The sequence below is a fragment of the Penicillium chrysogenum genome (genome assembly GCF_028827035.1).
Source record: "Penicillium chrysogenum strain IBT 35668 chromosome Unknown utg000005l_segment0_segment0, whole genome shotgun sequence".
Lineage (NCBI taxonomy): Eukaryota > Fungi > Ascomycota > Eurotiomycetes > Eurotiales > Aspergillaceae > Penicillium > Penicillium chrysogenum.
This window is the reverse complement of record NW_026622753.1, coordinates 5,791,659-5,803,671: the sequence shown is the minus strand read 5'-3', so window position 1 is coordinate 5,803,671 and position 12,013 is coordinate 5,791,659. Positions and strand designations below refer to the sequence as shown.

The 12,013-nt window shown below is 47.4% G+C and overlaps 3 protein-coding genes across 3 annotated transcripts; 2 read left to right on the top strand and 1 right to left on the bottom strand.

Annotated features, from left to right (window-relative positions):
* Window positions 1–3,461: 3,461 nt before the first annotated feature.
* On the bottom strand, window positions 3,462–5,361 carry N7489_010591 (uncharacterized protein; the record flags this gene model as incomplete). Its single annotated transcript, XM_056716340.1, has 3 exons — window positions 3,462–3,940; window positions 3,995–4,577; window positions 4,672–5,361. 3 exons carry the CDS (start codon window positions 5,359–5,361, stop codon window positions 3,462–3,464), a joined length of 1,752 nt encoding a protein of 583 aa, XP_056563962.1.
* A 293-nt stretch (window positions 5,362–5,654) lies between these two features.
* N7489_010590 (putative pyruvate carboxylase) lies at window positions 5,655–7,716 on the top strand (the record flags this gene model as incomplete). The annotated part of the gene is made up of 2 exons (XM_056716339.1): window positions 5,655–5,704; window positions 5,760–7,716. The coding sequence occupies 2 exons, from the start codon at window positions 5,655–5,657 to the stop codon at window positions 7,714–7,716; spliced, it is 2,007 nt and encodes a 668-aa protein (XP_056563961.1).
* A 635-nt stretch (window positions 7,717–8,351) lies between these two features.
* N7489_010589 (putative inositol 5-phosphatase) lies at window positions 8,352–9,692 on the top strand (the record flags this gene model as incomplete). Its single annotated transcript, XM_056716338.1, has 1 exon — window positions 8,352–9,692. The coding sequence occupies one exon, from the start codon at window positions 8,352–8,354 to the stop codon at window positions 9,690–9,692; it is 1,341 nt and encodes a 446-aa protein (XP_056563960.1).
* Window positions 9,693–12,013: the final 2,321 nt, after the last annotated feature.

Genomic DNA, 12,013 nt, shown 5'->3' with positions numbered 1-12,013 from the left:
ACTTCCAAGTTGCTTGACTATTCTTCTACAATTTGGATATCCAAAGACCAAGTCACAATTTCATTTCAGTCAACCGAAAAATGTGTGCACCGCTAAACAGAGAACAAAAGGCATCGTAAATGCAAAAGAATAAGCAGACATCTTGGTATCACAAGACTGACAGAAACCGAGAAAATCCTCGAAATTTCAGCATCATAGAAACAGTGAAATACCCGGGAAAGTGACACCACGAGATAAAGGAGAACCATGGAGAAACGCTCTCACGCTTGCTCCTCGAACGAAATAGCAAACCAATCGCTGTCGCTCTCATCGGAATGGGGAAGGGAACCCAAAGGGGTAGGCTTGCAATATTGCAAATATCCCAAGCACTGTCTGAAATGCAGCCATAGCCATCCCCTTGGAATAGAAGCGACACAAGAACCATCGAGAATTGCCCATCTTTCATATCGTTCTACACAAACTCCATCGCCCACCGATGTTGCTGCATCTCAACCATCTGGGCATTCTCCGCAGCTTCAGTGTCCTCGCCCGCGACACCATGAAGAGTGAGGCTTCAACTTGCATAGCCAGCATGCCGAGCAGTTTCATAACGAACAAGTTGCAAGTTTTGGCGGTCCGGGTTCCATCTTCATCGTAAACCGCAAACCAGTTCACGTTTCCTTACTTCATCTCTCCTAGCCTCATATCTAACACCGTCTACGCAATAATGTCTTACTGAAAGTGATATTCGTTGTTAAGTTATCCCATTGAAGGCCTCTATTGTGTTATAGTACCGTAATGAGCATACCTAACCCACTGCCAGCTCCATTGATCTTCATCATGTCTTGAATGATCCTCCCTGACTCGGAGATCTCCATTTAGCAAGTCAAACATAAAACGCCCATCACTGTATGAAGATAGATCAACATGCTTCTGAATGCTAAGTCCCGCTTCAGTAGTAACCATGAATCTCCTTAAGGCCGCCTTTAATGTCTATGGACTGCTTTCGCTTTATCTCCGCCTTATCGTTCCTACATATCTAAGTAGTGGAACGCCCTACAAATATCTAGAGGAAGTGGCAATAAACATATTTTTGATGCTAAGTTCCACTTGAGTAGTAGCCACGAATTGCTTCGAGGCCACCATTAATGTCCATCGACTGTTTTCGCCTTGTTTCGGCTTTTGCCGATAGCACTACTCGTGATTTCAAGTTAGCATAATGCACCACAAATATCGTCAGATAGGTAGTAAACATACTTGTGGTTGTGTATGATGAAGATTCGGAGGGTCTGAGCTAATAGAGAGCTTTTGTTTCGGCTTTTGCCGATAGTAGCTACTCGTGATTTCAAGTTAGCATAATGCACCACAAATATCGTTAGATAGGTAGTAAACATACGTCTCCAAGTCGGTGGAGGTCCCGATAGGGACCTGCTGCACGATAAACAAGAGGATGGGTTGGGTCCACTTAGGAGTTCCGGGAGATCCGCTTTCCACCAGTTAGGTTAGTAAGGTAAAGCTTTTAGTAGTGTAATAAGACATACCCTTTGGGACCTCAGGACATAGTGGGACATCTGTGGATGATGATATTAGATGAAGGCTTTGATGAAATCGAGATGACGATCATACTTGCTGACTCAAGAAGCTGAGGATGATAATCTCACAAGAGGATAGAGGTGAAGGATGAAGAAGGAAGGAGAGTTCAATTGGGAAGGGACAGGCTTTTTATACTCGAGCATTACGCGCGTCAACGCGCGACTTGCGCAGTTGTACGCGTCCATGGCAAACAGATCAGGATCTCCTAGGTATATGGGGAATAGTGTAGGGGAAACAATGAATGCAAGGAGGGTGATCAGTGAAAGAATTCAAGCGTTTGGCTTCGGGACACGAGTTAGTGGTTTAAAGCGAGACCTTCCATTCTTTACCTCGACAAACATTAAGCATAGACTTGGTGTCTTAGAGCTATCAAACTCGTAAGTGGAGCTCAATCATAGCAAACTGTCCTTGACGTTTAACTTATCACGTAGGAATTGGGGAGACATTGGCTTAGAGACCCCCAGTTGTCTATGAAATCCTATCTTTTGGAGACATGCACTTGTATATAGGTCTACGTATAAAAGGTCAATGGGCTAAATGATATAATGGATCTATAGGAACTATCAGTTAAAGGAACAGCCTTAAAATTTAGGACATGAGTACTTTATTTGAAGCCAACCCTTATATTCTTTACCTCTATAATATCAAGAAAAGACCAAGTATCTTGGTATTATCAGTACCACAATTGCAATTGGAACCCATGGTTATAGATAGAAAGCTCCTCTGTGTGATTTATGCTCTTTACGGCCATCGTATACGTCAAGAAGATTTTAAAAATGAACACTGAAAAGCATGTTGGCATGTTCTTACATTTGTATAAAATTCCTCATTTCATCTTCGATGTGGGACGAAATAGGTCGGATTATTAAAATCTTATTTCGTCAAGGAAACGGACCGTATAAGCGGACTATTTTGGTTATAAAATCTGTCTCATGAGCCCTGGAGACACAGGACCTAGGACCAAAGGCTCGAAGCAAACAAGTAAGTGAGCAATCAAGCAAGCAAACGAATTTGTTTGCTCCGGAGACGCGTCTAGGAACAAAGAAAGTATAGTCGAAATGTCACAGGGAATCTATAAAAGCCATCAGCAAAAGGATCGAAACCTTTCGGTTCGGGATACGAGGCCCTTATTTGGAGCCGGACCTTCAATTCATTAGCTCTACAAACATGAGGCATAGACTTAGTGTCATAGTGTTGTCACAACTATAAGGAGGGATCCATCACGACAAACTGTTGTCGACGCTCAACCAATCATAAACGAATTGGGTTAGAGATCAACTGTATACGATACCCTACCTTTGGAGACATTCACCTACAATTATTACTACACATTTGACGATTAACACTTAGACATATAGCGTTGAACGTATTATGTTGATATCAAAGGAGAACGTGGGCGTAGATGTAGTCTTTGCCCTTCCCCGAATTCTACTCTGGCACTTCTTCACGGTTTCCTCGCCATATAAAATAACAATAGAAGACATCTGTTCGCTCGAATCAATACCCATGCTCAAGATATCCTGGCTTAGCGGGATGCAATTGAGTTGGCCATTGTGGATGTTGACCCGGACAAGAATGTAGATGGGCATTGGATCACTAAATCCACATATAGATGATTGTACAGCTACAGTAAGGCCTACATAAACCGGAGTCACACAGATAATGCTATAGTACTTCCAAGGTTGTGACGTGTAAGGCCCTACCCCTTCTCATCCGCACGAAATTGCCAGAGCTAATGAGCCCGAGTCGGCGGACAGTATATTTTATCGTTGAAAATATCTCGAAAGTCACGGTATCCTTCCAGTGCGACGTCAGTTTCTTTTCTTATGAATGCATACGGTTCGTTGTATTGCTATATTGAATAATGTCTCATAACAAGTTCAATTCTATCAGGCAAAAGAAGGCTGGAGCTTCCCACAGGCTCGGTCTGCTAATCTCTCTTTCATGAGCACCTCATATACATGCGATGCCCATCCACAGCACACCTTCCGCGTATCCTTCGGGTCGATAATTTCCTCAATCCCAAACGCATTCGCTGTACGAACCGGATTCATCAGCCGCAGGTACTCCTCTTCCAATTCTTGATACCGTTCCTCCTTCTTTCCAACCTTCTCAGCTTCACGCAGCTCATGCCGATGCCCAACCTCAATTCCACCATCCAGAGGCAACGAACCCCACTGGCCAGACGGCCAAGCAACCTGCATAGACGGATCACGACAACCCAACATAACACCGCCAGCCACACCGAAGACACGCCGTGTGACCACACTGAAGACCGGAACAGTAGTGCTGAAGTAAGCCTTGGCGAGCTCAACACCCCAACGCATTGTTGCCGTGCGCTCTGCAACAGTTCCAATGGCGTAACCCGCTTCAAACATGTCAGCTCGTTTCAAGTGATCTAGGATGAAACGGTATCACTTACGGACGTCCAAAAACTGCAGAACAGGCAGATTCATTACATCACACAACTTCAGCAGCCGCGTTAATTTCTGGCTGCCAGCCGCATCGAGTGCCCCTCCGTTCACTTCGCAGTTCAGAGAGACAATCCCAACAGGACGGCCACCCAGGCGTGCAAGTCCACCGATTGCAGTCCGTCCCCATAATGCTCCGATCTCGAACCACGAGTCTCTATCAACTACAGACGTGATGATTGAGCGGGCATTGTACATGCGTGCTTGTCGTCGAGGGATGATACTCCGCAGTGCAATATCCTCGCGCTCCTCCGAGTCAGTACAGGGTATTGTTGGCGGCGCGTCGCTCCCACTGTTGGGAAGATAGCTCAGAACTACCCGCAACTGCTCGAAGCATTCTGCCTCATTGGCAGCGAGGTTATCAATCGTACCATTCATACAATGAACCATAGGCCCGCCCAAGTCTTGGAAGTCGAGACCTTCTTCGAATGTCGCGCCCTCGACAACCTTCGGGCCTGCATTGAACAGTGCTCCGATATCAGCTGCCATCACAGAGAAGTGACAAGACACCACTCTCGCGGCTCCAAGTCCAATCTACGCGTCGGTCAGCTGAGCTTGTCTCATCCAATACCAAAGGGATTATCAGATAGAAACAAAGACGAAAAGAAAATATCAGATACAAACTTACCGCAGGCCCAACAACAGCCCCCAAATTCGGAATCCCCATATTCAACTGCTGAATAACATACGGAAAGGACGCAACATGTGGAAGATAACTCCACCCCTCCTTCCGAATTGTCGTGACACTCCCACCCCCCGAACTCCCATCAACAAGCTTAACAACCGGCACACGCAGCGCAATAGCAAGCTTCTCCACGTAAACCGTCTTTCCGTGGCTCGCGCCGTCTGCATGTCCAGACCGGATACTGAAATCATCTGCCGTGAGAAGGACCTTCCTGCCGCGGAGGAGTCCGGCGCCTTGGATGTTATTGCTCGGCACGAAAGAGACGGGCTTCTCGCGCATCGGCGCGGTCTTTTGCCATGTCACTGTGCCGGAGACGGAGCCAATCTCTTGAAAGCTGTTAGGGTCTAGGAGCTGCTCGATGCGCTCGCGTACCCATAGCTTGCCTGCTTGCTTTTGGCGTACGTAGCCTCGGTTGTTGGGGTCTGGTTTTGCGGCTATGGCGCGGAGGGCTGAGAGTTGGCCTATTACATCTGAGTGGTCTGCTGGGAGGCGGTTTTCTGTAGACTTTGACTTTGGCTTCGGCTTTCTTGGTTGGTCTTTTGGTGGGGATATATGGGATGAGACTTGGTGTAGACGGTCGGTGGCTTGGTCTCTGCCTGTTCTGGTCGGTGGGTTGTCGTTGTCGTTGGCCATGGTGTGTCAATTGATATATGTTGGTTTATTTCTTTTGTTTTCTTCGACTACAATGTACATACGTAGAATTGGAGATGTTTAAGGGTTTGGTCTACTGAGGGGGTATGGCAGACCGAGGGCCGAGGTCGCCCGCGTCGAGCTATAATATCTTGTTCAATGGTGGAAGTATCTTGCAATGAAATATTAAAGTGTTTAACTAATCTCTATCTGAAATATACCGTATATTATTTCGTTTATCTGCTTTGCTCGTGCCTTGGCATACAATTACCCCGGATTTTCCCCTTCCACCCCAAATGTCATCCCCGCACACACGCCCCATCAAACGATTGTTGGTGGCCAACAGGTATGACCCTCTATAACACAATAATATTAGAAGGTGCTTACTTTATATTTTCTAGAGGAGAGATTGCCGTCCGTATTCTCCATGCAGCACGAGAGCTACCCGAGCCAGTCGAGACAATCGCTCTCTACACATCAGACGACCGATCGCACTGCGATCTAGGGCGTCCACAGCATGCGATCCAAATCCCATCAGCATCATCATATCTCGACATTTCCCTCCTGGTAGAGCTAGCCCAAAAACATTATATTGACGCCGTGCATCCCGGGTATGGATTCCTCAGCGAGAGCGCCGACTTGGCGCATCGCATGTGGCATGAAGCTGGCTCTCTCGTCATAGGACCTGGATGGGAAAACCTCGCCCGAACAGGTGATAAGCTGCAGGCAAAGCATCTAGCGCAACAATGCGGCGTCCCTGTACTGGAAGCCATGAGCCAACCTACCACCAGCGTGGACGAGGCACGTGCGTTTGCGACTCAGGTTGGTTTCCCCGTTATGATTAAGGCTGTTGATGGTGGAGGCGGTCGCGGGATTCGCCTTGTTCGCGAGGAGCATGAGCTGGATAATAGTATTCAGAGAGCGATTGGCGAGTCGCCGTCTCGGACTGTCTTTGTTGAGAAAGCTGCTGTGGACGGGTTCCATCATGTTGAGATTCAGATTATTGGTGATGGGACGGGTCGGGTGCGACATCTGTGGGAAAGAGATTGCAGTGCTCAGCGGCGGTTTCAGAAGGTGGTCGAATGCGCCCCGGCTTTGGTGCGGGATAGAGCTTTGGTCGGTCGAGTGATCGAGTCTGCGCTCAGGATGGCAAGTGAAATCTGTTATCGGTCATTGGGAACGTTTGAGTTCCTTGTCAGTGAACAGCGTGGGGAATTCTACTTCTTGGAAGTGAACCCCCGTCTGCAAGTCGAGCACACCATTACGGAAGCTATCAGCGGGATAGATCTGGTGCAGACGCAGCTTCTTCTCGTCCAGGGATACACTTTGCATCAGCTGGGCCTCGGTGCTGAGGTCAACGCAAGTCAGCCTCCACCAAATGCCTTTTCAATCCAACTTAGACTGTGTGCTGAAGACCCGAGCAACGGGTTTGCTCTAAGTATTGGCAAAGTTACCGGTTTTAGTGTTCCTAGTGGCCACGGAATCCGGGTCGATACTCATGTCAACGTCTCTGGCCCCGCACTGGTTGTGGGATCCAACTTCGACAATCTATTAGCCAAGATAGTCGTGACTGCGCCCACCTGGGAAGCATCTGTTAGAAAGGCCCAGCGCGTCTTGGCTGATTCTAGGATTGACGGTGTGAAAACCAATATCAATCTTCTACGGGGGATCGTGGGCCATCCAGATTTCATGGCCGGCAGGGTCGACACGCAATGGCTTGGGCTCAACCTCGACGCCGTACTCCAGCAAGGGGAGAATATATCGGAGACTCTGCGGGAAGTAGATGGTCCCGCCAGACCTTCACAGCAAACGGTCTCCCAAACTGGACTGCCAGCGTCTAATCTCCTGTTCCGAAAAGGAGATGCATGGTCAATCACACTGGAACCTCTATCGAAGGATTCTCAACAATCAGACAAAGTGGCCCACCATCTGCGCCTGTCTCGGGTGCTGCGCAATGAGTTCCCAAGTTCCCTCACTGCCGAAATCGAATATACGACTCCGACCTCGCAGGGCGCAACTCCGTATCGGATGCAGCTCGAAACAACCACGACTGCTGCATCAGCATTGGTATCCTCGTCGCATCGACGAGGTAATCCAAAGAATCCTCACCATATCATCCTACCCCTTTCTGGCAAATTGATTGAGATACTGGTGGCTGATGGAGAGGATGTTGCTGAAAATCAGGTCCTGGCTTTCATCAAGCAGATGAAGATGGAGCTCGAAGTACGAAGCCCCCGAAGTGGTCGGGTCAAATGGGTTTATGAGATGGAGGATGAAGAGGAGGATGTCGCTGAGGGTATGCTTTTGGTCGAATTGGAGCCAAATAATGGCAATGTGGAAGTTCGGGGTAAGTTATGATTCTGCGTTGTGTAGACTATAGAGGATATGGCATCGGTCCCCTCTACAAATCAAATTCATGAGTCCCATACATCACCAACGAATCAGCTCTCAGATTCGCCTGGTCCTCCAGCATCATTGGTCTAGTGGTAGAATTCGTCGTTGCCATCGACGAGGCCCGTGTTCGATTCACGGATGATGCACAAGAATTTCTTTTTGCTTTTTGGCTAAGGAATCATTTAAGAAATTATGTTGTAGTCTTTGAAGATGTACGGAGCATGCCCTGGATAGTCCGAATACAGTTGGTTTGGGACGATATAACGACGTGACATTGGTCTGTCCTCTCAAAAGAAAAAATATATCCATCTTTTTGAACGTGGTTTTCTATATTCTATAGATGTCTTGCTAGATATCTTTTTCTACCCTTTAGATATTCACCGATGTTTATTTAAGATAATTCGTCGCAAGTATTGTTTTTGCATGTCTCTCTCTTCCTCAGAACAAAATCCGAATTCGAGTTGTGTGTGTTTACCTTTGGCAGGCCAAGGCAGGCGGTCAAGAAAAAGCGGTCACTTCTCCATGTGACGTCACCGCCTCAGCTTCCCCATCCTCTACTCTTCTGTCTCCTCTGGCTTGAACCAGAGTAAATTCTCAGGATGGATGCCCTCGGTGTCTATGTGCTGACCTTTAACTGTGCAAGAAACGTTGCCGATGTCGACGTGTTCGCGAACCACTTCTTCGACGCACTCCCCGCGTCTGGTGCGGGGAGCTCCGCACCCGACCTGATTTTCCTCTCGCTACAAGAGATCGCACCCATCGCCTACTCGTTCCTCGGAGGATCCTTCCTTCTACCTTACTTCGATGCATTCCGCCGTGCCGTCCAGAAGGCCGCAGCACAAAAATGGGACCACCACTATGTGAACTTCCTCACCGACAATACGGGAATGACAGGCCTGATGCTGTTCGCGCGCGATGACACCCTTGGCAAAATCGCCTGGAGAGACACAGCCCACGTCGGCCTCGGGGTCCAGGAAATGGGAAACAAGGGCGCTGTCGGGGCACGCCTGGGATACGTTGTCGAAGGACACCCATCCAAGACCGTGGACCTCACTTTCGTTGCGGCCCATCTCGCTCCCATGGAGGATTCCTACGAGCAAAGGAACCTGGACTGGAAGAGCATTGTTGAGCGTCTCGTCTTCTCGCATAACAGCAATGGCAGCAAGAGACTAGCGGAGATGTCAAGCGTGGACGAAACCACCAGTCTTCTCGACGATGCTGCATCGGCGCACGCCGAGGGCAGTCGCAGAGATCTCTTCGCACCAAACGCCTACCTATTTCTTGCCGGAGATCTGAACTACCGCACGTCGAATATCGGACCCTCCATTCGGGAGATTGAACACTTCCCACGCCGCAATGTCGATATCGATAACCCGTCGCACTACTCCCACCTCCTAAAGAACGACCAGCTCGTGCGCGAGATGGGCTATGGCAGGACCTTCCACAGTCTTTCTGAGGCGCCGATCGATTTCCCTCCCACGTACAAATACTCGGATGCCGCGCGTGAAGCTGTCCGCCGGGGCTTGGACACTGGTGATCGTGAATGGGAATGGTCGAATCACCGCTGGCCCAGTTGGTGCGATCGAGTCCTCTTCCTCGATAAGCCCTCTTGGGTTGGTGAAGCTGGAAAGGTCAAACCGATCGCTTACGATGCACTCCCTCTCTTCGCACAGTCAGATCATCGTCCCGTTGCGCTCGTTGCATCGGTGCCACTGTGGCCCTCTGGTGCATCTTCAAACACTGAAAACGTCCGGGCTGTAGCTCCATTCTCTATCGATCCGAATTGGAAATCCAAGCGAGATACGGCGCGACGAAAGGAGATTGTTGTGGGTGCTCTTGCGTACCTGGGCCTGACCAGGGAAGGAAATGGACTGTTGCTCGCATCGCTGCTCGGTATTTTCGGGGCGTGGTTCATTCTTCGATCTATGCTGGAGGTTTGAATGGCGGTGTGGTGAATGGCGCTCGGAGAGTTTTCTTTTTTTCCTTTCTTTTTTTTTTGTCAGATATCTTGCCCTGTCCTGCTGTCTCTTAGGTATTTTCGGAAGAATGTCATGCAATGCTGCCAGTCGCCAGAACCGGCACAGGATGAGAAAGTCCAGCTAATAAGTCTTACCGGCTGCAGTCCCAATTATGTACAATCAGACAATGTCGATGATTTAGCAACAGCCTAAACTAGGCAGTACGGACCAATGTCACATAGTCACATGAACCGAGCCGATCCGAAACGGTCATGCATTCTGCAGGTGAGAGGGGTTGGATTTCTCGGATGAGGTCATATATTTCTTGGTTTTTCTCCCTCCGATTATCGCCTGTTTCTGGCTTCTCCGAGAGGTCCAAGGTTCCCATGACTGTGATGACTGGGCTGAGACTGTACCTGTAGGTACCTAGGTAGCTCTGCATACCTAGGTAGGTACCTAGGTACAGGTCTCTCATTGTTCGTTGCTGTTGCTGTCATAGTAAGGTTTCCACACTTCACCTGGGCAGTCTCCTCCACTTTGTCACACCGGGTTTTCTTATTTTATTTTTTTATTTTTTTTATTTTTGGCTGTGACAGTCCAGATGCCGAGGTAAAACTTCGATTGTCTTCTAGACTCCCAAATGTTTCTGTTCCTGAACTGCGGTCCACTTACGCCGCGACATCCGAAAATACTGCTCTTTACAAGGTAAATTAGATGTGTCACCTTTAACAAACGTGTAATGCATGGAACCACATGAACCGGTCAAGTGACTAGCAAGGAGCTTAATTTCCTCTCCAGACAATTTTAAAGAGACACGTCTAGCCTTCCGTACGACCTTGATTGCCAAGAAAAATGTGAAGAGGTTTCATGAGAGGCGGTGTGTGGTCTAAACGTGTATAGATCTTGGACTGTTAGGAATCCAATGGATGGATTGGATCTGACAAGTAAGCCCTGCATTTGGGCATTACGGAGTACTCCGTACAGATATCTCATTTCCTTTGGAATGTTTCTGGCTGGACTGAGGAAAATAAAAAGCGAGAGAGAGAGAGAAAAAAAAAAAAAAAAAAAAAAAAAAAAAAACGCCCGGGCTCCACAGCCTCCACAGGGATGAAAGGGAGAAACCATACAAATGTAGGGCCAAGTCAAAAGGGCTATTGAATTCGATTGTTTCTAGTGAAGTTTCAAGGACTAGAATATCGGATTGTCATTGGTCTATACTGATATATAAGATAACGATCATCTAATATATAGAGTAGAAAGAATAGGGGGTTGGATATACAGTGCCAATACATAATCAAAACACAAAATGGGCCAAACGATGTCATTGACAGGGCTGATCAGGAGAAAGTGGACAGCACAGAAGGATCGGAATGTTCCATGCAAACTCACAAACGAGCCTGAAGTGGAAAATCGAGGAATCCCCTGAGTTCGGTGGAGATTTTTCCAGAACAAAAACCCAGACTCCATAGCAGAGGCCCAAGAGCCCAAGACCCATTGGGAATCGAGGCTTCATTCTGAAACCCGGCACTCTCTCTCGAATACTAAAATAAGTAAACGAGGTGAGCAGGTCCACATTATTTTTCTATGTTTTATGTATCTACCAACTAAAATTGTAGGTTGTATGTTGTACTTCCATGTTCACGGAAGTCACGGAATAAATCTGAAGCTTAACGGTTTGGTTTGCATTAGGCTGCTGTTTCGAAATCTGCTCTTGTCAGCTGCTCCACCTGTCCCTGCAATATACAGATGAGACTGCGAGTCATCCCGCGATCTTGACGATGCATCCTACCGCCTGAATTTTCTTTTTGATGGCGGATCCTTCATTGGCCCCTTTCATGCACCGAAGACCAGCATTTGGGCCGATCAACCCGCATGTTCGGGTCTAGGATCATGATCGACCGATCTCTGCAGTAGTAGAATCTACTAAATAGATGTGTGCAACAGTACGACATATAACAGTATAACAGTACGTATGGAGTTAGTGTTATTTATCCATGGACACCTAGGGAGTTTATAGTCTTATAAAGATTACCAGTATTAAAAGGGGAAAAAAACCGGGAAGTACCAAGGGTACTCAATGTACTCAATGCTACCTAGCAAGAAGACATAGTGATTCAGATGGTTGGGTTAGAAAGAGATTAAAGAAATTAAATAAAATAAATTGTAAAATAAGATAAAACAAGTGAAAAAAATGGGTGAAATGGGTAAAAAAAACAGTACTAATAATACTAGGAATAATATAAAACAAAAGAATTTAATAAAAAAATGATAAAAAATAATAAAAAACCAACCCCCAGCAAACG